The following is a 25390-nucleotide window of genomic DNA, read 5'->3' on the forward strand; positions in this document are numbered from 1 at the left end:
TGGATTTAAAACAAGCTATACAAAGTGCTTTATTTCACATAATGCATAATTAAATTGGGAAGCTCTTTGTCACGGAATGCTGTGGATGCCAAGCTATAACACATTTCAAGAAGAAAATTAGATGAATTAATCGTATAGAGGTACATCATAGACTATTAAAGTTGATAGCTTGAATATGATTCCCAGCTCAGGAAGTCTAGCTAGCAAGGACTTAGCAGGAAGAAAAAAGACAATCTGTTTGTATCTTATTTTTTCAGAGTGTTTCCCTAATTGCTACTTTCTGCTGGCCTCCAGAGAGTTAGGCTAACAAGTTGCAATCAGCAGTCGATAAGGGAAGGTGGGAGCAGTAAAAAAACTTCCTATTACAAGCAAACTGACAAATGTCAAAGCAAAAGCATGTTGACACCCATCCCTTCACATTCTGTTCAAGATACTCCTTCTCCACTTTACTCTACAATCTACAGCTAGAAATAACCTCCTAGAAATAGTGCTTTTTCCTATGTAACTTAACTCATATTGTTTCCATGCTTTGTGCCTGTGGAAGTTCAGAGGAAATTCCTCATGAGCTATCTGGGGAGAGGATGGGCAACAGAGGGTAGAAGAACATACTCTGTTCCCACGCGGCTTGTTTTCTTGTGCCATTAGTATATTTCTTAATTGTCGAAGAGCAAGAAAGTACCTCATCGGGAAAAACATCTGATTAGACTGGTTCAATTTTAAACTAGTAATTGAATATTGTTAGCAGTGCACTTACAGTAATGTAGACTTCTACATGGGAAAGGTATTTACCTTGCTTTTTATGAGAGTTTTGTAATCTACATGTAATTCCTTGTTGTGAGAAATTTAAAATCACTTAGGGTGTAACTACACAAATTGCAGCAACAGATAATTGCAATGTAGACATGCTGCTATTAGTTTTCAACTTTCAGAATTACCAGTCGTTTACATTTTAAAGATGCTGAGTTCAGTCATCAAAAAAGAGAAATCTATTCAAAGCTTTGCCTAAGAATGAGAAACTTACATGATTTTATTTGGAAAATTAAGTTTTAATTTGCCTGTTTCTGTTTAATAATTGTAAACAGTCAGCGTAATGTGTTTTTAAAAACAAGAAGATGAAAATGAGTTGTTCTTACTTTGGTTCTGCTTGATACTATCTCTTCTGTTTTACATGATATTTCAGAGAGTACTTAGATTGTGGGTATCAAATGTAACTTTTTATGTTCACAGAAGCTCAAATCAGATTTCTTAAGGCAAAGTTACGTGTTATGCAGGAGGAGCTGGATAGTGTAGTATGTGAATGCAGGAAAAAGGTAAGAGTTGAGTTTTCTTATCAGTAGAAACTGCAAATAATCACAGTAGGTTTCCTTTGCCTTTAGGTTTCCTATTAGGATTTTTTTGTTGCTTCATCTTCAAGTATTCAAGAGCTAAGGTTCTCTCTTTAAAAATTTTCTAAGAACTTAGAGTCAGGAGTAATACTTTTAATATAAATGTGATCTTTGGACTCAAAGCTTGTCAGATCCACTTCATGAAATGAATTTGAGGCAGGAAAGCACCACTGAGACTGAAGACATGCTGCAGTGCAGGGACTCTCTGGTGCTGCAGGGTGTCCTCTCCAGCACTGCTGGGGAAGGAAGCATAATCAGAGCCTGAAAAGGTGGAGGAGGATATGGTAGCAGTCAAATACAGATTTGGGGTACAGAGAGAAGTCGAGTGGTGTCCAGAGCTGGGTGACAAGAAATGTTTAGGGCAGAATGAGGAGTAAAAACGTTTGAGAAGCTTAGATACCATGGGTGTCCTTGGCAGAAAAAAGTTTCTGATGGAACTGCTGATCTGTAGTCCAATTTAAGTGGGATATTATAACCAAAATAGAAACCAGGGTTTCTCCATTTTCAAGATTACACTTGCTGCAAGGACTGTATTTGGGATTGTGTATTTGGGCAGATCATAACGTGAAGTTAAGGCAGGGTAAAGCTACACTGATACCTTACTAACAGAATGTGCTGCAAGTGAGTTTTATGATCTGCAGTGTCTGGCAGTATGTTTTCTGGTGGTGTTTAAACATCTATTGAGCTATAAAACCTAAAAGGGTTTGGGTCCATCTGCCTGAGGGATCACCTCTTTTTCTTGTATGTGTAATCAAGCAAGGTTTTTGAACTAACTCTCCCTTTCTCACAAGTGGATTATTCTTAGCAGTGGTCTCTTAACTTCAGAATGTTTTTTCTGTCTAGTTTCCAGGCCCAAATATGATGATCACATTCAGGACATATGGCAAGACCCATGTGTTTTCTCCCAAGCTTTTGATTTAAGGTTAAGGAGCAGGATGATGTTAACTAGGTTTTTGGGGATGGATATCTAGAGAACATCTTTAGAAAGAATCAAATTTTGATGTTTTAGATCTGTCCTTTATACTTTATTATTCCATTTTTATCAGTACAGCTGCCTGTACATTTTAATACTTTCATTTTGCTGTGATCAGAAGAAAATTGTTACATTAGATTTTAAATCAAATACCATTTTGTCAGTAGTTACTGAACTTCATCATTCCATGTCAAAATACTACAGAGCTCAGGGGCTCTATCAGATGACAGAAGAAAACCTTGTACCCATTCTCTTGGTTCCATAGCACAGAGCATGTAAATGTATCATTTTGGGTACTGGTTTGTGTGTTGTGGAAATAACTGTATTGCATTCTCAAGGTCACACAAATTTCATATTTGTGGTGCCTTGAGACAGATTTTTTGTTTTGTTTTGTTCCAATTCACAGTACAATTTTTATAAGGAAGGAATAAATCAGTTTTAAATATAAATAAGTAGGAGTTCCTGAGGTACATTCAGTCACCTGATATTTGTGGTAAAGCACGTGTCCTCAGGGATTAAAGGGTAGGAGAGAGACTCATTCTCGTAGAAACTCCATTTTAGCATGTGCCTTGATTTCTTTCTTTCTTTTTTTTTTTTTTTTTAAGAAATGAAGGGCTTAGTATATCTGTGAACTTTCTTACGTTAATATTCACTTATAATATTTAAAAGGTTATAGAAGAAAAAATCCTTTAAATCATAATGCTTGAAGTGGGATGTAATTGTCAGTAGGTCATGAAGCTAATACAGGATTCACTTGATGTTAAGTGTAACCTGCATTAGAATTTTTGATGTCCCCTGGCACATTAGTTTGCTTTTAAGCAGAAACCAGATAATCTTCTGAAGCATAATGGATTGATTTATCAGTAATTGTATTCTCTTTTTTTCCCCAGATTTTTTCCTAATGTGTGCATTCAGCTATTGTTACAAAAATGTCGGAAAATATTTATGTGCCATTGTTATTAATATTTTTCTATAAAATTTTGATAGTGAGTACTAGTAAGCTTTGAATTATGGGAGATCACATTTGTTTTACATACTACAAGACAGTCACAAGTAAAAGACTGTAGAAAATTAAATGAGGAGAAAAATATTTGTTTTCTAAAGTACTGCCTTGGTAAACTGTGGCTCTAAGGGTTTGGGGTTTTTTAATTTTTTTTTTGTCTTAATTGTTTCCTTTTTCAAAGTGTTGTGAAATCCATCATGCAGGATCTTGCCATTTTTTGAAATAACAATTAAAAAAAGTAGCACTGGTTATCATCATATCTACAATACATACATTTGTATTGCCTTTTATTTACAAAACATTAGCATCATGTTATCCTACTGCTTCCTTGCAACATTCAAAAATTTTTTTTAATTTCCTACTTCCAACAGGGTGATGAAAATCAGAATTTAAAATCTCAGCTTAAAGATACTGAGGAAGAGAACACTAGACTGCAACGAACAATCAATATGCAGCAGTCTCAGACTGAAAAGTACAAAATGCTGTCACAAGAAGCAAACAAAAAAAGTGAAGGATTACAACAAGAGATCATAGCACTAGAAAAGGTATTGCAGATACTGCTCTCATTTAGCTCAAAAAAGGAATAAAAAGCATCAAATCACCTTCTTTACCTGAGTTTTACAGATTTGTGTCCAACTATTATTTCATTAAAATTTCTATCTCCGATAGTAGTTTCAGAAATTGTATTTTTAAAGGGAAAAAAGATACTCTGTTAGTTGTTTTTCTCATGCTTCTACAATCATGTTTTTCTGTATTTTTAAATTAAATTCTTCTGTAAAAGATCCACAAGAGGCGAAACAACCTATTCAGAAACTGCAGTCAAACTCACAAAGGAGGAATCTTGAAAAATGCAAGGAAATTTTATTTTTATGGTTTTAATTATAATTATTAAAAATTAATTCTATTAATAGTTTTATTATAACTGTAGAACGTGTTGAATGATTGAAAAAAAAAAAAAACCCACCTGCAGCCTGTATTAATAATTTCTGGAGGTGGAGGAGGAAAGCATGTCTAATTGTTCTTGAAAATGGACTATTTCAAAACCAGTCGCTCCAATTTGGATGAATCAAAATCAGCCTGGCTCCTACTGTAGGCCACATATGCAAAATTGTATATGTGCCTAGTTACAGCAGATGGCTCACATACTCATCTTTGTTTGTTTGGAACCTAATCTAGGAGCAGCATGTGTTTCTTCTTTAATTACTCAGAGCTAGAGAGGCTGACTTCAAAATGAAACATGTAATATAACCAGGATAATGCATTGTTTAAAAATTTGTGGAAGACTGAACACAACCCTTAGCCTAACAAACTCTTATTTATACCTCCATTAAATATTACAATGCAACAGTACAGGCATACTTTCATCTTAATGGTGTGTAATATTGGAATTTTAGAACTAGAATGTATTAAGTGTGAGTGTTCTTTTTTTGCGGGTACTTTGAGGTTTCAGTTCACCTAAGTAAGTATCCTAACTGTTGATTCTGTCAGGAAAAAATACTCCGTAGTTATACTTATTCTACTCTTTTGCTCATAGAAAATAGGGCTAAGAGGCCTTACAAAGTCATTTAGTCCCTTCTCTTAAACCAGAACAGGATAGATTGTATCTGAACCACCTTGGACATAAGTTTGTTTAACCTGTTCTTGAAACCTTCAGTGACAGCAATTTCCATAATTTCCTCAGACAATCTACGCTGTTGCTCACACACAGTCACAGTTAGAACGTTTCTCCCAATGTTTAGGAGATGTCCCTTCTTTCACATATGCTGTGCAGCCTGTTTACAATGGATGTGGTAAAGGTTTATTCCTGTCTGCTGTACAGCTACTGTATCCAGATTACAGTCTCTTTCCTCAATTGTCTTTGCTCGATTTACCAACCTTGGTTGTTTCAGTTATTCCCAATAAGTTGTATTTTCAGGAATTTGTCAAGGTCACTTGTTAGACGTGATCATGACAAATAGCGGTAGTTCTTTAAAATATTGGGAAGGCAGAAAAGGCAAGCTTGTACAGTATATGTAATGAATGGTTCTCTTCAGATTCAGAAGTGATTTTAAATATTTCTTCTGATATAAAACTTTTCTAACCAGCCTGAAAACATGGATTTAAAGAATCATCTTGAAGTAACTGCTTAAATCTCCTACGGATTTTGCAATCTGAAAACTGTTTTGTTCTTTAAGTATGAAGTATTATTCAACAGTACATAATATATAGTTGTAGATGAATTCTAGGTATGTGTTTAAAAACAATTTCATGTGAGTTGGAGTCTGAATGTGTGCTGCTGTCCTGCTAAACTCTCAAGACTGATACTTTCAGTGTAGAGAAATTTTTCTGTGAAGTTCAGATGGCCCAACGTAACCTCTGGTTTTTGGGGAACTTTTTTTGCCATTTCATTAAGAAATTTAATTTTTTATTTGTAGTCTTCTCAGTATCCTTAGCAAACAAAGATCTTAACGTGTTTACAAATGCATTAATATCACTATACATCCCAAGCTTGTAACTGTGTGTGCCCATGTTATGTGACACCCAGCTGATGGTTGTCTGAATTAATCATTTGAATAAATGTTGAAGATTCAAGTGTGATTTCTGTAGTGACATAAATAACGGAAAACTTAAGTTGAGAGACATGCTTTCCCAAGGTTGCTTAGATTTTCAGCAACTAACATGGCTTCTTTCTTCCTCTAGCTGCATTTTTGTATGTACCTAGACAAAGGGTCTCACCTAGTTTTCATGGTTTACCTGTAATAACATGGTAATTTGTTTGCTCTTTTTACATTTCATTCTTTTGGTGTTTGGTGTCTCCAGACCTCTCTACTGGAACACACCCACCTCAGCAGCAGCCGACTTCTGGTGCTCCCCCGAACTTCTCTCCTTTTCTTTCAAGCATTCCTCTTTTTTTTCCCCATCTAGTGGCTCTAGTAAATAGCATCACCTCTCCTTTCTTTTTTGACCATCATAGTTACAAAAACATTCCTTTCTCTGTGTTCTCTCACTTGTTATAACCTTAGACAAGGGTCATGGAAACATGTATATTTTGCACTAATTCCCTTAAGGCTTTGTGCAGGGAATTTAATAATTTGCCATGAAGAAGGGCTTGATGTTAGGCAGACATTAGCTCTGAAGAGTTTTGTGGGAGACAGCAGCTGCAGAGCATTCTGAAGGTAAAGTGCTATGTGTGCTTGTACTGGGCAGAAAGAAAGCCTGCTAGAAGGTTACTTATAGACTCACTCACTGGCATCACACCCTTTTGATATTCAAGTGCCTCAACCATGCCGAAACAGTGGAGAAAAGCAAGAGATTGAAGTGGGATGCAGTTTTGGAACATAGGAGTTGCATTATATGAAGAATTAATCCACCTTTTAAAGTATAGAAGAATTGGCAGAAAACTTTCCTGGTTATAAAATAAAATACTTATTTCTGGCATTTTTAAGATGAAAATGTTGGAGTCAAATATATTTAACAATATACCCTCACTGGATGGCTTGCAAAATATCCTTGATAAGGTATTATATATGACAATAAATGTCAAAAAGCCTTAAAAGAATGATTACGCTTCTTTGATTAAATGACATGAAATGTTTGAAAGGCTATATTCCAAAGCTTTTTGTATCAATGCAGAGTAAAATACCTAGCAGTAAAGATTTAATTGACCCTATTCACAGCTTCATTATCTTGATATAAGACGAAGAGATTTGCATACTGTGCAGCTTGTTTTCTATGGAAACCTGGGGAGCAGTTCCCAGCAAATGAATTTGCTTTCCTTGAAAATGTATGTGCATGTGCGTGGTCCGGGGAAAGACTCCACTGCCCCACTGTCCAGTCTTTTACCCATCTCTTACCAATCAGATGAACAGGTTATCAACAAAATTTAGTAGAACAAAGGCTGTTTTTGTGAACTCTTGGAGGAGGCACACTCAACAATTGAATTTTGAAGGATTAGTGAAATACAGCTTATTCTGGATTTTCACTCCTTCTGTTTTCTTCAACCATTTTGGAGAAGATACAAAGGCTTCCAGAAGCACCTGGTCTGTCATAATTTGCCAAAATGTTTTTGCCGTATAGATTTGTCAATTAGACATTTACTTGAGGTACAGTATAAGAATATTAAAATTGTATTTTTAATACAAAAAAAATGTATTTTTAAATGTATTAAGTGATGTGGAAGTTTAAAATAACCACCACAAGTGCTCATGTGGAATTGAGAGACTAGAACAATTGCTCAGAAACAAAATAGCCTGACGGTAAAGGCTTAAAAGCCCCCCCCCCACCCCATTTTGGTTGAATGAACCTGTCTTTTTGCACCTACTACTGGAAGTTTGATAGGATTAAAAAGAAAAAAGTCTACTGCTTTTCCACAAATGACAAGATGTGCTCTTTCTGCCAAAATTGTTTCTTTCATTTATTCTACTTTGTCTTTTATCTGTATTCCCTGATTTCTAATCTCATTACTCTGTTCCTCAACTTGGTCTCTTTCTCATTTTCCCACTCATAGCACTGTGAAATACTAGCACCAGAGATGAGAGGGAACTGTTTACCCTGTTGCCATAAACACTTGAACTATTATCTCCTAGATGAAATAGTTATCACCCTCAGCCATCTTCAGTTAGGCTGTTTTAACTTTTTAATGCTAATTACTGATTTGTGCTAATATCTGGGGAAAAGAGGCAAAAGAAACAGGTGGTGAAAAAGCAGCTGGGGATACTAGTCACTGTTCCAAAATCTGTCACAAGATTGGGCATACAACATTTTTTTCTGACAGAGTACACAAGGTTTTTTAGTTAGTCCTGTGGTCTTACATGATCAGCTCCACAATATTCAAAGAGAATATTCAAGATTAGAAAGATAGCTTTTCAAGATTTTCAAGAAAGAAAAAGAGGTAGATGTTATAACAGTGGAATAAGGGGGCCTAGAGACTGATTCTGTTTGGAGGCCAAAAAAGTCCACAGCAAGATTTCAAGAATGAGCCTTGATGTAAATGTATTGCTTATATGGGATCCATTAAATACCATTATTCATAATGTCTGTTTTTCTCTTTGGCTTCTTACATAGGAATTAGAGAATCTAAAGCGTGTACAAAAGCAGGCCTCAACCAGTCAGAGTGCAACAGAAGTTCGCTTAAATAGGGCCATGGAAGAAGCAGAAAGGTATAAAGTAGAGCTGAATAAACTGAAGCAAAGTAACAAGGTACAGTGGCTTAGAAAAAAAAATTCAATTTGTAATCACTCAAAAATGCTAGAATGAGGCAAAAGGCTTGATCAGCTTTGGAAGTATTTTCTCTCTTGTAGACAATTTCAGCATTAACTTGTAATCAGTCACCAAACGGCTTGATTCAGTATCTCTGATGATACTACTAGAACCTATGCTGGAGGTAAAAATACATAGAATAAAGCTATAGTCTATCTGTATTTTTCCCTTTTGTTTGAAAATTAGATGTGTTTAGAAAGAGGGAGCAGTACATATACATCCCTCATATATACACTAGCAAACAGTGATATTAATGTGTCTTGTGTTTGCTCAATAGTTCCAATAAGTATTGTTATCTTTGAGTTTTTCTTTTCTTTTAGGCTTTGGTGAGGGAATATTTTGATTTGTTCTGTTTCTTTTCTGAATTGTCACATGTGGCTACTGTTTGTCATTTTGATATGGTATGCCAAGTTTCATTGGTTAAAACACCACTTCCAAGAATAACAAGTTTCTTCTTTTTTCTCTGTGGTAGGATGCAGCTAACCAAGAACTCAGAACGATTGAAGAGTTAAAAACAGAAAACAAGAAACTGCAGAAACAAAAAGGAGAGCTAATGACAGGTTTTAAGAAGCAGTTAAAGTTAATCGATATTTTAAAGAGACAAAAGGTAAGAACCCAAATACTGTTATACTTCAGTTAACAACTTTAAGCTAAATGTGTCAGTTGTCAGGTAACATACTGTATAATGAGCATGGAGACCAGGAAATTTCAATGCAAGAGCAGCAGCCTCACTTTTATGAGTGCGTGTTGCCAACATTGTCCTTCATAGCAAAGGCTGATCCTCTCTTGAATTGACTCCATTCCTAACTTGGAACATATCCTGTCCTGGTGAAAGACTACTGCTGATAAGCTTTGGGACTAAGAGTGTCTGTTTGTTCAAAAGCAAATACAGTGCAGGTAATAACAGCAGGCTCCCAGTGGGGCTGTGTTAGTAGAATCCATCTTGGCGTGCGAGGTTTTTTTTTTCATTCATCATATTGTTGTATCAGCAGCTATTGCAGAATGCCCTCTCAAGATTAAGCTATTACATTTCAGACCTAAATTCTTCATGGGTTGCCTCAATGTGTGTCCTTCTTTACTAGTAACTTTATGACAGGCTAAGGAATTCATTGCCTCTGGGTAATTTATATTCCAGGGTTCTGTATATATGCACTTCTGCCCAGGTGTAGATCTCCCTTTGTGCCAAAATATATGTGTGTGTGTGTGTGTGTGTATTTAGACTAAGTATAGATTTACTGGACAGAAAGAGGAGTTGACCTATATCCTTTTATAATTTCTGAAATATCATGGAATATTCTGGAATCGCACAATATAGTAACACCTGCATGGCTGCATGGGTGTTCCCATCCACGCCGCACTTGCAAATAGCCTTATTTTGATCATCGTTTGGTTCTACATTCATTTTGTATCATCTCCCTCCATTCCTCTTTCTCAGGTCATAAAAGGGAGGACCAGGGGCTATTGCCTTTTAGTTTCTTTTAGTAGTAGCTGAAGCTGAAATTGAATAGAGAATCGGTGGTAGAATACTTGCTGAACATCATCATTGTTGAGGATTGGTCCTGAATAGTGGGTTCAGGTGAAGATTTGGCATATTGAGAAATTATGGATTATGGAAATTATGGATCAAAGGAGGAGTCAACTCTACCTGTTTCTTCTTTAGCATACTCTCTCAGATATGAACAAGTCCGTGGCTAATCCCATAATTTGGGATTGGAAAGATTTGGAAGGGAAACTACACACACTGTGGTATTGAGACAAACTGAACAGGAAAGATGGATTAAAACTTGTTTAAATAATCTGATGGAAGTAATACACTTTATCTAATCCAACATTTGGTGTAGCCTTGATGAAATTCTAAGTGATTCTTTTTTTATATACATACTCTTTTGTTGCTCTATCAAAGATAAAATTGCTTTTCTGAATGACTAGTATGTGGTTCTGAAAAAAAAAAAAGGTGAATAATGTAATCATGGAATTCTGATACTGTTTTAGAAATCAGGATTAGATGAGTCCTAACTGTCTGCTTCTTTGAAAAAAATATATATTTTTTCAGTTATGTATTAATATCTCCTGCTCAGGATAAGGATAGTAATTAGTGGTACAGCTTTAATTGAAAACTGTCATAGTGAACAGTGGATTTGTAGTTCAGATAGTTAAGGATTTTTTAGCTATGATCTATCATATTTGGTAAAGCTCCACTAATGTCTCCCCAAAGTGGGGTATTTTACTTGGAAAGAGACACCTTGGACCCTGCAGAGTGGGTAGATACCTTGCATCTCTCAATATATATTTTCACAATAGACCTGCCAAATGAGCTTTGATGGCACAGATTGAAAGATCTGTAGGTTTTCATGAAAGGAGATTAGAATGAGAGGAGCACATACTGAGCTATGTTGCCCAAACCAAAGAAATCTTTCCACTTACTATCTCATCTAGGTCTTATAGTTTCATCACACCTTTTATTTACAAAAGCAGTGCATTAAGATTGCATGCTACCGTTTGTATTGATTTTCCTTGTAAGGCTGCATGACACAGGTGAGTCGCTGAGCTCCAACAGTTATTTGCAGAATGAAAATCTGCAGGACTATGTGCTTCAGAATTGTCTATATAGGATCTTAACATTATAGAGAGGTTGATTTCTGATTGCTTACTGTGCTGAATCTTGATCAGTGCAGGTAGCTGGAGAATGTGTTAGAATGAAGAACACCAGAGATACATTTTGTGATGGAAATAGGCTTTTCTTTAAGTACTCTCAAACCTAAACTGTCAAAGAGCTGAAGAATGCAGTGAATGCTGACTTGTTGAGTAGTAGCACCTTAGAAGAGCAAGCCTTTGAGATAAGGAAAGAGAGTAATACTTGCATTTACCCTTCAGAGTGCTGCAGTGATCACCAGACATCTTGTAAACACTCTTGGAACTTTTGAGCCTCCATAGAGGAGAGTTGTGCATGAAGTGGCAATTTCATATAGCAAAGTGCAGATGCTTATTCTAAGAATGGAGAGTTGCAATATGGAAACATACCACTGAATTTGAAATACAACTCTAACAAACAAGGGACAGAGGAGGATAGGTAATAGGAGTAAGCCTGAAACTGATGACATACCTGTTTGGGATAATACTGATACCATTAATCTGTTTAAAAAGAATTTTCATTCACCTCTTTTAGGATACCTGTTTTTCAGTAAGTTTCTAAATACTGCTTACAAAAAAATGGCTGCAGAAGAAGCTAGTGAGACTTCTGGGGTACCACCAGTCTTAGGAGAAAAAAAAAAAAAAGAAAAGAAAAGGACTGCAGTTCTGAGTCTGCTGCGTGTTATTTGACTGAACCAAAAAGTTCACTATCTCAGACAGTAAATCTCCTATAACAGTTTGTGCCTCTTAGATAATACTGGAGTATTAATGTCTGCAGACTTGTATTATTTATTAGTTACAGTGCTGCATATTGAGTGTACTGATAGGCGCTTGTAATGATGTTTGAGAGTAGTAATTAGAATTTGCAGCTCCCTTCTAGAGGGGTGCTTCTGTAGCACTCTACATTCTGTAGAGAAACTTGGAGCTGCTCCTACCAGCAGAGGTAATCATGCTTCGAAAGAGTATGGTCATTTCAGATATTTTTTATTCACTTTGAGATGTTCTATCAGATTTTGTTCAGCTTGAGAACCAAGTGCATTTTTGCAATGCGGTCTTTCTCTTTTTTCCATTTCTATCTTTTCCATACAAGATGCATCCTTCTATAGCCGCACTCTAGTCCTATGGTTGTTCCAAACAAATCTCCAGAATGCCTATAAATAGTTTCAGTGTTCCTGAAGACATTTCATCTGTTCAGCAAATTACTTCTCTATTTGTATTTCATATGACACTATTATAATTGAACACTTTATCTCATCCTCCATTCCCTCCAGGATCCAGCTCCTTGACCAGGTCACTTATTACTTGTTGGGTTTTTAGTTAGTGGCCTGCAGAGCTAAGGGTGTAACTGTTCTCACTGAGTTGGGAAGCCAGTGTTGGTCTGTTGCTCGTATCTTGAAAGCTTAATATAGCTAGGCTAAGAGGGACTTTAACGGGGAGCTTCATACCTCAGCAGCACCTGCTGCAGCTCACCTGCCTGCGTGAGGGACTGCGAGAAGGTAGTTACCGTCTCCTGGCGTTCCTTGCCAGGCTGCGTCGCCAGACCCAGGGAGGCCTCCTCCTCGCTCCACGAGTTGTATGGCCGGGCCTGCAAGAGGAACAGCGATGGCAGCCTGCTTTTTTTTCCTATATGGAAACAGGTCTTAAAAGACACCTTTAATCCTCCAGTTTCTGAGCACCTTTGGTCTGTTTCTTTAAATGGCAGTACTTGACAGTCACTTCCCTTTTCTGACATTCTGGGGGCAGAAAATCATTCTTTAGATTTCCTGAAGGGAGATGCACGGGCCCTGACTCATCTGCTGATGGCCCAGGTTTTGTAGGAGATGGAAGGAAATGACCTAAGGAGGAGCTGGGGCTACTAATGCACTTCCAGTAGAAGAGATTTTTTTCCTACCAGCAACAGGGCACAGAGGAGATCTTGGGAATTCATCTAACAGAAATAGTGTTAGCTTAACATTGTTTGGCCTTTCTAGCTCTTCAAGTTTGAGAATGAAAAAGATGTAGTATTCACTCAACATATACTCTGTACACAAACTAGCCTGTCATTCTCTGGACCATGAATTCACTGAAATGGGTGTCAAGGCATAGTAGTTCTGTTCCCCTGTGAATCAAAAACATAGCCTCAGATGAATGTTACAAAACTCGACTAAATATATTTAACAAGCAAACACTGTATCAGAACTGCAGATAGACAGAGTAGAGGAAGCTACTTATCCTTTGTATTAAAAACATTAACTACTTACAGAAAACATGCTGTTAATTTTCATCCTTGCAAACAGACTGTGGTTGGAAGAAGCTGAAAGAGAATGGCACTAACTCTGCCTTTTATAACTTCTGGTAGGAAGAGAAGGGAAGGGCAGTCAAAGCTCACATGTGACCAATATACATAATCACCTGAAGAACTTCAATTTTATTTTGCCAAAGCCTTTTATTGAATTCATCAGAAAAACCTAGTTTGGACCATTTGTGTGCCAGATTCAGATGCATGTAGCAGGTGCAGCTAGCCTGAAGGTGAGGATATGCTACCACATGAAGAATGATAAAGATCTCAAAAAGGCATTGAATATCAGCAGTAGGATGAGTTGCAGCTGGCAGCAAGTAGTTGCTGGTGTTCAAATTGGTCTCTCAGACCATTCTCTGCTTGTCTTGAAAGTGAGATTTTTGTAGAAATTCTTAGTTTTAAAAAGGGATTAAGGGAAGTTACTGTGAGCTTTGCAGAGCTGGAGGGTACTGTATTACATGTGGGAGTTGGATCCTCTTTCTTCTGTTATGAACTGACAATATGTATGTAAAAAAAATTCAGATCCTTTGTATACCCCAGCTGTTTCCTGTGCTTCAAAACATAGCTGTCTTATTAAAAAGTACATTCTAAATAAAAACTATTTAGTTTGGACACTTTCCTTGCCACTTTAAATGAGCACAGGTAAAAAGATTGTGTCGTTCTCAGTGTGAGGATTTGCTTCCATCAGCTTTCGGGGCTTTCTGGCTGCTGCCCCTTTTTAATGGGTAGTTTGTTTTGTTGGGGCATAGTGCCATTTAAATACTAATACTTGTTTTCTCTTTAGCTACCTTGATATTTTTCCAAGTAATTCCATTTTTTGGATCTGAAAATAGCTTGTTATAAGTTAAAAAGCTGGTTTTGGCTAATACGTGTTCCCTTTAAAGTACTGTTCTCTGCTTTACATAGTAGAAATACAGAATCCAGGCTACTGTAGCTGAAAGTCATGATGTTTACACGTATACATAGGGGTGTGTGTATCTATCTGCCTATTTGCCACGGTGGATTGTAGTTCTATGATGTGTATGTGTTTATACACACACACACACACACACATATATATATGCACACGTATAGCAACATAGCAACCAGTGGTCAGCGCCAGGTATCTCTTCATGTTGTATCGCAGTTACTCTTTGTTTTATGCTGATTATGTTCATTTATAACAGCAGTACATTATTTTGCTAAAATACTAATCTAATGCTAAATTATGTGCACTAGAAGAAGCACTATCATTCTGAGTATGAATATCAATGATATATTTGCTTTGTAATAGCTTTAAAGTTGAGATGAATATTGATCAGCTTGAAAGTGTACAAATTTTCTTAAGGTGTCACAAGGGTTGTCAGATTTTTCAGTAATTTCCATGCCCTATTAATACTGTAATATCTTTAAAGCAATGCAAGGAACTAAGGAAAAGCTACAGGTCTTCATTTACTAGAGTGGAAATTGCAATATTTAGCACAAAAAATGTGTTTCCCCTTCCTCTCCACTTTTTTTTTTTTTTAAACATGTTAATACTACAAAATAGCAGAAAAATTGTTGCAGAAAAATATGAATAGCAGCTGCAGCTTGAACAGGTGAACATCCATCAATACCACAATATGAAAAAGTAGACTGATAGAGCAAACTAGATATCTTAAAAAACTCGAAGCAGCCTTTAGATATCCCAGCTACACAGGACTTTATATTAGTCATTCATGCTGTTTTGTCCTCTGCTTCTAGCTAATTTAATTTCTTTTTCTTTAAGATGCACATTGAAGCTGCTAAGATGCTTTCTTTTACTGAAGAGGAATTCATGAAAGCGCTGGACTGGGGAAATTCTTGATTCAATGAAAAAGCAACTTGAAACACAAGTCAGATAGTACATTATTTTGGAACTGTAGATAAGTACCCCTTGTTAATTATACCTATATATCCCGCTAAATTCATTTTGTTGATTTTGCTTATGTTGAAATTGTTTAACTTGTAAAAGCCTTGCTAGCTTAAATTGTGTTGTAATATCCTCTGAAATCTAAATCTCTGCTGAAGTGGTACTGAAATTGTCCATTCTGTAGTGAGCAGACAAGCACAGAACATGCAAGGACTATTCCAACAAGTAAACTCTGTTACTGGTTTGTTCTGTTTCACTATTTAAAAACTGCCTTAGATAAGGTGATATTCAGGCCAAAGGGAAGGCTGTGTTTAATTTCAAAAAACTTCTCATTGCATCAGGAAGAAAGGAACCTATGATCCATTTGAGAAGAAAATGTCAGGTCCATTTTAAAATAAATGTTTTGAAAATAACTGGTATTATCTGTTCTCTGCAACAGATCCCCTCCCCCCTGCCCCAGCTAATCAGACTGGCAATCTAGTTTAAGCATCAGCATCTCTTTTATAGAAATGTTGATAATTTGCTTATACCCTGGCTGGCAAAAACATACGTGAGACTTGCCCCTCAATCTCAAATAGGATCCATAATTCAATATAGTTGTATTGTTTAAAATTGCTGCTTTATTTAGTCAAGATGAAAGGCTGGAATCTTTCCCTGGCCATCAGATACTGCTTAGGGATACATGGCTCTATTTTCACAGGTGCTGTATAGACATTGCCTCCTTAAAGACCTTGTAATGGTGTCTTCATAATCAAGAACTAGGTAAAAGTTTGAGTGTAGATGAGCTGAACATATTGTGTGTACATTAATGAACAAAAACTGTCCAAGTCTGTGCTGCTTGCTTGAATCTGTCATACCTCAGCTATTTCAATTGATTCCTCCCTCAGAGTAATTTAATAGGAACATGAAACATAAGTGACAGGTTTATCACTGAAAGAAGGGAATAAACAATGATTCTGACCTCAGAACGAAAACTGTTTGTACACTTAAGACCCTACTAGAAGCAAAGGAACATGACTAGCAGTGAAACAAGCAACTCGGACCTGCCATTTGAGATAAGACAATCTACATTTAGATTAGTATTTTAATAGTGTAATGGCAATGTAGATAAACCTTCAAATTAAAAATAAAAATAGTGCTTTAAGATAATCATATAGTCCCTACTGAGATAGACAGCTGAATTTACACTAGCTTAAGTTTCTGTAAAGTTACTGGAAAAAAACATTTTAAACATTGCTGCAGGACTAACTTCATTGTCTTACGTAAAGTGATAGAGAAATCTATAACAAATAGTTTATTGGTGAGGGGAAAAAAAAATACAACATATACTTAAATAAAACTAGCTGCTCATCAGTTTAGAACTCTGGTCTTAAAATGGAGAAGGAACTTCTCACTGTTAACAGCAAATGGAAATTTTCATTAGAAACCAGATGACATCTAGTGACGAACCAGAGGATGAGATGGGGGAAATTTCAGTGCTCTGCTGAAAATGTATTGCCACTTCTCTTCTGATAAGCCAACCTGAATTCCTCACCAAGCATGTTAACGTCATCTTCATCTTTGAGTATTCCCTGAAATAAGGAGAAAGAAACACACATGAGAAGATTAAACAAAATACAGAGATTATTACGGATCCTTGAAATTTCCTGTGGAAGTGAATGTAATAGCTTGTATCCATGGTACTTAAGTGTTACCTTTAAAAACAAACTCTGTGACTGTTAAAATGTCAAGAAGAATGACAGCCCTGAAACTCTTCATCAAAAATTCAACAGATGCATTTCTAATCAGTAGCTTTGGTGCTAACCTAGAACTATTTTTGTTCTTCAAGCAAATGATGGCGAGAAGCCAGAGAAGGTTCCAGCATTAGCACTATACAAAAGACAACATTCATCTGTATTCTGTTTCTAATAAAAGTGACTACAGTTGGCAGAGCACAGGTTTAGGCTTAGGAAAATCAAGTAACTGCATTAAGGAGGCATTGGCTGGGTTGGGGCTTTATCCCCACCTTTACCTGTGTTGAAATTAGTCCATGCAAATAAGCTATTTTGCAAATTAGCTGGTGTTGAACAACTTAATCAGAAACTGTGTTTTGGAAATGAGTGTTCTTTGGGGAAGGGAAGCAGTGGGACACAGGAATCACACATTTCCCTAGCTAAATCTCTAGCTGAAACTATATTAATTTTAGAGCTAATGCTTAAGAAAAGAAAAAAGTTAACACCAGTACACAAAACATTGCTTAAATCTAACTGGAGTTGTCTGATGCAATTTAGATAATTTTTAAAAAAGCAACCTGTTTATTTTTGTAAAATGCATGATCCACAGAACATACCTTGCAGTCTTTAGAAAAAAGATTACAAATTGTATTTGTATCTGATGCTTCAGTGAGGTACAACTTTCCTATTTAACTATTTGGAGTGAAGTTCTGTGAAACATGATCACTCTATTCAGATGTCGTGTTGAAGTGGAGAAAAGAACAAACTAGAACATCAACACCATGCAACAGGTAGGAGCTCTGAAATAGCCAAAGCTTCCTCCAAAAGTAAATTCAAACCAGAAAATTATATCAAAATACTGCCAGTTTGAGTTATCTTTTAAATAATTACATTAGTAATTAAGCCTTTAAGTAATGACATTAAGTAGTTATATTAGGTTCTACATGACTCATTGAAAATTCAACTCCAAATTTTACAAATTCATATACCAAATTAGCATATCTAAATTTTAATAAAAATTATGCTTTGCACTGCTAAATTTACAATGTTTTTCAGTATGCAGAAAAGGAGAGTGTATTAAAATATCTGGTTAATTCCCTCCCTGCTGTAAATTCATTTTTACATTCCTAAAGCAGCTCTTTGTTCATTTGTGTACCATCAGGTGATACTGCTTCCATCTTTTTAACTTTCAAAAATGTAAGGATGAACGGTGAGCTCTGAAACTCTTCTGCAAGCACTGCAGTTTACTGCAGTGTCACAGAGAAGAGGCCTCGTTTCCATGGTCACAGAAGACTCAGAAGACAGGCGACATTATAAGAATCCGCTCCCAAAATCCCAACCCAGAAATTTAGTGCAAACAGCCTTTAAGATATAGCAGAGACCTTTTTAGCTGGGACAGAACTGCTTTAAAACTTACATTCCATATTCCAAAAACTTTGGATGTGCAAAGGGCTGTGTTGACACTTTGAGCATGTTCCATACAAGCCATCAGTACTGGAATATGGCCCCTTCAAAGCCCCCCGTACAGCAAGAGTTCTTTTTGTTCTTTGCTTCCCAAATCAAAAGAACAAAAGTGAGCACAGGGGAGGCTGACACAATAAGGACATCCACTGATTCCAGGTAATTTACATAGTATTGCAACTTCACCTTAAACTATCCAAGAGAAAACTGATTTGCAGAACAAACATTTAAAGCATTAAAATATAATTCACTTACTCTAGGAAGATAACCTAATAATTTAGATGCATGCTCCTTCAGGAGTTTCTGTCTCTCTTCTTCAACAATTACACGAATGTTTTCTTGTCTTCTCTCTTCTAACTGCCTTTCTTCAAGTTCACGTTCCTGCAATGAACAAGTTTTCATTACTGTTCAGTTTCAGTTCTGTGAATGTTCATTTTCACCACTATCTACATTAGTGTATATAGAAATTTTTCTTAGTGGAGTAAATTTTTGAACTTTCATTTCCTCTTCTGGGTCTGCAGTGTCTACAAGGAATTAACTAACTCCTGGTCACAGCAAATTCATTTGAAAAAGATGAAAAAATGGATGTCAAAAACAAAGCACTGTTTAAACAAGCCATGTTTAGTAACTAGAAAAAAAAAAATCTCAGACAAGAGGGAAGCCTCTGAAAAGCAAGACATGGGGCCAGTCTGTTATGTAAATGTTTACTCTCATATTAGAACCCCTTTTTAAAGATCAGTAAGTGAAGTTGTGATTCCAAGTCAATCTGTTTCTACCCTAATATTCTAACTCAGGAAAAACAGGCATGTATTCTCATGCTGATGACTAGAAATTGCAATTCACATTACACATATGATTTATACTCTAAAAAACAAGTCCACAAACTGCAAAATAGAATCTCATGACTTGTTCTTAGTTTACATGTGAGCATTTTCTTTCTCAGATGCTAATCCAAGAGACTTAATTTAGCAACTGAAATCAAGGCTGGGTTTTCCCCCTTCTCACATATTATCAGTGACAGAGCTGTACAACAGTTGCATTGCTGATCATATACCTCTTTAAGAGCTATTTGCAGAGCACATCATGTATACAGGGATGTACAGGTGTTACTGACTCTCGAGCAGAACAAAGTTAGCTCTAAAAAGACTTCTTTCTTGTCAGCAAACCAAACCACAGTCTTGCTCCCTGCTTTGTACATTCTCTGCAATTGCCCTGTCACCTTTCCCTAATTAACAGTAGCCTTTGTAATAGTTACTTAGGACAGGGAAAGTATTGACCTATTGAAACATCACAGCTCAGACTGAAGGCAAAAGTGAAAAATAACTTCTCTTACTTTATCTGCAAGAAACTGTTTGTGACGGTCTTCAATAAGTTTTTCCACAGCCCTTCTGTGTTCAAGCTGTTTCATTCTTCGTTTCTGAGCGTTCATCTGTTCGATACGATCATCCTCTGCAAATTTGGCTAACATCTCTTGTCTGAAGGCTTCCTCCTCTTCTTGCATAGCTTGTTGCACTATCTTCTTTAAAGCAAATTGCTCTTCATATGTTTGCCTTAAGTCTAGGCGTTGCCTTATTCTCTTTTCAATTTCAGCCTAAAAATGAAATTCAATAAAATACTATATATTGAAAAAAACTTTGGAAAAATTTTGATTACTGTCAGACAGTCCATTTGATTTGTTGTGGCATGAATTTACTGTATTCATTACATTCTAGCATAAATAAATGCAAACACTCTGTATTTGACAACAAAGTCTGAATTATTAACCAGTTTGGTCAAGTAACAAGTCTCTCAAAATTGTCAAAATTAAGTCCAGAACAAAAGGAGAATTATTATTTTTATGACTATGAAGTGAAACAAGAAGACAGTCCCTTGAACAGCTCTCTAAAAATAACAGTGTTAATGTACTTGAGTCTGTGTTACATTTTATTTGTTACCCATGGCAAGATAAGGAGAGGGCAGCATGTGGAAAAAAGCAAATGGACATGTGAAAAGCAAAGAGCTGATTAACCTGCTTAGGTTAAACCTGCACTTTAAAGTTACTGGCATTCTCCTTCATGAGATGAATAAATTTATAAAGGGGACCATAAGGGTCCCCTTCACCTTCGCTTCTCTTCCTGGTTGAAATAAAAACATAAATATATGTTAGGGACTGCAGAGGAAACTCATCAAAGGAGGGAATTTTCCCTCCCAAACTAAGTTACTTTACAAACTGCTTGTCTGACTAAGAACATTTAGGAAATAAAGGCTGTTGGAAACCTACACTTTTGCCAGAACAGGAAGTGGAAACAATTCAAATTCAGTTCATTTAAAACATCTAAAAATGTGTCAGCATTAAGCTTTTTGCTTTGAGACACCTTACAGACCACAGCAGGCTCAACAAAGTCCCTCAAAACCATCCCAAAGCCACCAGCAACACAGCAAACATAGCAAAATCTGAAATGTAAAAATGACACTAACCCATGAACAACCCTACCAGCATTACTAAAGGAAAAGTTTTGGAAATGGATGTTACTTGCCCCTTAAAGGGCATCCTAAGATGCAGATGGAAAAGCATCTGGGAGCCATAATTGGTTTATAAATTATATATTTTACTGCATTATACACTAGTACTATATATTTTTTCATCTAGACCAGCTCCATTGACCTGAGTCTTCTGCAGGAATTATTGCAAGGTTGCAATACTTGTCCTATCCATTCAGATTTTACCTTAACAGTTTATACACAGGTACTCATAATATACACATTACTTAGAAAAATCCTGGTATCTAACAAAAAGAATTACTTTTACTTCTGAAGTTTCTATATACATATCCGACAGGAAAAGTCCAGGAAAAATTAAATGCCCTCCCCCCCCCTTTTTCTTTGATTCATACATATTACTTCAACTACCTGCCATCACTTACCATCTCCTTCTTCCTATCTATCTCAGCTTGTTCTTCCTGATACAGCTCTTGTCGTACTTGTTCCAGTTCTTCACGCTTCTGTTGTTCTCTTTCCAGACTCTCGGCAATCTGTTACAAGAAGGAAGCATTTCTAAATGCAATATAAAAATACACAATATTTTTTCTATAAATTTCAATCTTTAATACCCTGCTTTGAAGTCTTTGTTTTTTCTCCTCATTTTCTCGAACTTTAGCCATCCGATCTTCTTCTCTTTGTCGTTGCATGTTAGCAAACTCCATGATTTTCCTATTTTCTTCTTCCATCTCTTCCCGTTTCCTTCTTCTCCAGATAGCTTGTTCTTTTTTAAATTCTTCAATATATGTCTGAGTTGTTCTCATTTTTTCTAACTTAAGCTGTTTTTCCCTATATAACAGTGGAAAAAAATAGAAGTGTTTAAATAGTTACTTCACATGTTGCAGTGGGAGATACTAAACAGACCATATGGTCATCATCAACAGTACATTCCAGAGATTAAGATTCAAATGACTCTCCTTGCCCCCTTAGGTGGAAATAACTTATTAATGTACCACCTGCAAAAGAAAATCTCATGTTGAACACCTTTACTCAGGAAGACAGACTGTTCACTGGTACTCACTACCACTATGCTCCATCAAAACAGGAAGAGGAGGAGGAAGGCAGCCCAATGGCTTTAAATAATAATAATAAAAAAAATTAATCAGCAGCTGTGTTCAGTTTAGAATCCCTTAACTTTTTTTTTTAATTTATACTCAACTCTCCATCCTTGCCTATGAACATCTCCTTTCCTATCCATGTCTATAATATAAGCATAAAAATCAGATCACAGAGAGGCAGGGACACAAGGCAAGATGGAAATGTCTGAGATGCAGTCATTTCCAGCATCATGGTCCCAAAGGAAGCACTCCTTGAAATAAGCTAAACTTCACATTTAGGGAAAAAGAACGCAAGATTGTCTGAAATGGCAAGAATATTCTGGCTCTTAGACAGCAAAATTCATGCAAGTCAGTCTCTTGTTAATAAAACGTGGCTAAGAAACTTTCCTGAATAGAAACAATGTGTTAAAATGGGCCTTCGTCTGTAAAATAAATATAGACGATTTATTTTTTTATATAGAATTATATGAGGCTTTTGTTTTAAAACAATAAACAATAAAAATTCAAAGTAACTAACATTTGGTCTTCCTCATAGATCTTTCTTACGATTTCATCAATCATGAGTTTCTCTTTTAGAAACTCTTCATAAGCATCCTGCTTTTTCCTTTCTTGTTCCTCAAGCTGTTTCTCCAGTTCTTGCTGATATATTATCTTCTCTTTGTTTCGCCTCAGCTCTGCAGAACTTTCTTCTTTTATTACCCTTTCGTACTCTTCCTTCATTTTTTGGGCTATTTCAGCCTCACGTTTCTTAAAAAAAAAAAAAAGAAAAAAGAAAAAAAAGAAAAAAAAATTTCTATTTACTCCCATTAGTATAACTTGCAATGAACAACTGTAATGTAGAGAAAGTTATACTATACTACAAAAATAGGAAGAATGTTTTCTGCCTTAAGTATATATAATGCCTCAATACACATTCTATAAGTAGAACCCTGAATACCTAAACAACTTGAACAGAACTAACAGTACCTAAAGGAAGCTACGTATTACGCTACAACTAGGTAGAGCATTCATTGTGTAAGTGAAACTAGCTCACAGCAGCATGACAACTGGAATGTGGTTTAACTCTGTACGCCGTCTGCAATAAAAGTGTTTTCTTTATAGCAATTTTTTAAATTGAATTTTGCATAAACTTTAATAGGATCAGCTGCCTGATCATCAGTGTTATTCCACAAACAAAAGTTCACAATTCTTTTCTAGAGTTATTCAAATGAATATTTAATATAGCAATAACACTTCCAACAAGCTGCTTCCGAGGTAAGGATTCACCACAAGAAGCACTTCCTGCACAAAGGCAATGCAACTGTGTCTCACAATTTAACTTCAATAGATCATTACAGAACCAATGAAATAAAAACTATGTCCCTTCATACAGCTACTTTGATTGCACCAGAAAATGAGTCTTTTTCTCGAGGTTGTATATTACCAGCTAATTAGCCCTTCATAACAACAACAGATTTGTAACAACCCTTGAATTCTAAACCTAATGATATTTTAGAGAAAAAGACCATCAGCTTCAAAGGAGAGTTTCTCAGCACAGTTAGACAAAATGAGAACAAAATGGGAATGAAACTACCATTTTCTCATATTGTATAGCTTCTTTTTCAGCAATCTGTGCAGCTCTTTCTTTATTCATATAGGCAGATTTTAGTTTTTTTTCTAACTCTCGAAGTTCAAGACTAGAAAAAAAGAAAGAAATTCATCCTATTACAAGAGGCAGGTACCTGTGGGGAAAAAAATTGATCCATCCCTGAAAGTGTATTGAGAAATCAAATCTCTCTACAGGTGAGCTGATGTGACGAAGTCCTCAAACAGAAAGAAAGAAAGTGACAGCCACTGAACAGCCAATTCAAAATTGAACTACAGATTCCAACTAATTTGAATTATAAATATTTGTAATTGACAAACATTTGTTACTGTACTTTGTCATGGATTCCATAGAAATGAACTACAGTATTAATCAATAATAAAGGTTTAGTAATGCTAGTGTTAACAGCTTACTAGGAAATTAAAGTTAGGTGCTCTTCAGCTATGCAGATAAACAGAGAGAGATGTCACACGTGTAACAGGATGAAAAGAAGGGAAACAAAGATTTGCACAAAAGATTTTTTAAAATATGTGCTGAATTTATGGCCCTGTTCAGAAAATTCCTTGAGGGAAATTCTGGCCCACATGAACAGAATGCAAAGTTAAATGAATGCTGACATAAGCCAGGCAGCCAAAGCGTCAGAGAATAACGTTTGTTTCATTGCATATGCTGGAGATCAGAGTCTTAGAATTTGCAGAGCCCGAGGCAACAGAAGGTACAGCGGTCAGGCAAGAAACAAGGGCTTGTATCAGAGATGCTTCGTTTAACAGTTACGTTATAAAAGACTATTTCCAAAACATTTTAATAGAAAACATAACCTGTTGGTAATCCAAAGTAATCACTGCAAAATAATCACTGAGGTCCTTTTTGCAACAACATATTCAATGCTAGTGGAAATAGATTCAATTAACGGATTCAATATAATCAGATAATGGATTCAATTCTTCTTTTGCTACAACGTTCATAGGGCCTAGCCCGTCTCCGTCTAACTCCGTCATCTCATTGTGTTCAAACGTTCAATGTCACACCTCCCTCGCCCTTCTTGCCTGCTTTGCATCCATCCCAACACTCTTCGCTTACACCTGGAGCATCCTCTCCAATCACAGTCTTTTCCTAACCACTTCTCAAAACCTACCTTTCCTGTGTTTTTTCTGCAAAATCAAAAAAATCAAAGGTTGTTCTAAAAAAAGCCAGTACCTAAATACACATCTGATTTTAGTATACTAAACTTTCCCCTTTCTCTCCCTTGCTTGAAGATATCTGACACTGTAATCTTACGGTACCTGATACAAGGTTCAGTCCTCAGCGTGATCAAGAAAAATAAAAATGAATGACAGGTACACAAGTGACTGAATGGTTTTAGAAAGAGAGTTTTCAAAGGCAGGATTGTTTTACAAAACCGGATGGTTATGCAGAAGTTAAAATAAGGTAGTTACATTTTTGAGAAAAATACCTGTTCTCTCTTACTTGTTGCCTCATCTTTTCATCTTTAAGCTTTTCATGGTTTAATCTCGCCAGTTCAGCTGCCAGCCTTTCTTCCTGCTCCAGCTGCAGCTCTCTCTGTTTTTTGTTCTCTTCTGCCTAATCAGAGCAAACAGTTCCCGTAACAGCTCGCCCCCAGACATCTGTACGCTCGTTTGCAAGCGGGCAAGCTGTAAGACTAAACACTTGCTAAATCA

General features: G+C 36.2%; 2 protein-coding genes across 2 annotated transcripts in view; one reads left to right on the forward strand and one right to left on the reverse strand.

The window, feature by feature from the left end:
* The window catches only part of TEX9 (testis expressed 9), a 33907-nt gene extending 18116 nt beyond the window's left edge, over positions 1-15791 (forward strand). The window contains exons 8-12 of the mRNA XM_026060911.1: positions 1228-1310; positions 3733-3906; positions 8405-8539; positions 9072-9206; positions 15256-15791. Of these exons, the coding sequence (XP_025916696.1) occupies positions 1228-1310; positions 3733-3906; positions 8405-8539; positions 9072-9206; positions 15256-15333 (605 nt within the window). The 3' untranslated portion in view covers positions 15334-15791. The remainder of the gene's footprint in view (positions 1-1227; positions 1311-3732; positions 3907-8404; positions 8540-9071; positions 9207-15255) is intronic.
* Positions 15792-15893: 102 nt separating this feature from the next.
* MNS1 (meiosis specific nuclear structural 1) overlaps positions 15894-25390 on the reverse strand; it is a 10079-nt gene continuing 582 nt past the window's right edge. The window contains exons 2-9 of the mRNA XM_026060889.1: positions 25165-25292; positions 23700-23802; positions 22644-22873; positions 21641-21857; positions 21455-21562; positions 19885-20142; positions 18807-18932; positions 15894-16949 (exon numbers count right to left, since the gene is read on the reverse strand). Of these exons, the coding sequence (XP_025916674.1) occupies positions 16851-16949; positions 18807-18932; positions 19885-20142; positions 21455-21562; positions 21641-21857; positions 22644-22873; positions 23700-23802; positions 25165-25292 (1269 nt within the window). The 3' untranslated portion in view covers positions 15894-16850. The remainder of the gene's footprint in view (positions 16950-18806; positions 18933-19884; positions 20143-21454; positions 21563-21640; positions 21858-22643; positions 22874-23699; positions 23803-25164; positions 25293-25390) is intronic.

The sequence above is a fragment of the Apteryx rowi genome, unplaced genomic scaffold (assembly GCF_003343035.1).
Source record: "Apteryx rowi isolate R43461 unplaced genomic scaffold, aptRow1 scaffold_172, whole genome shotgun sequence".
NCBI lineage: Eukaryota > Metazoa > Chordata > Aves > Apterygiformes > Apterygidae > Apteryx > Apteryx rowi.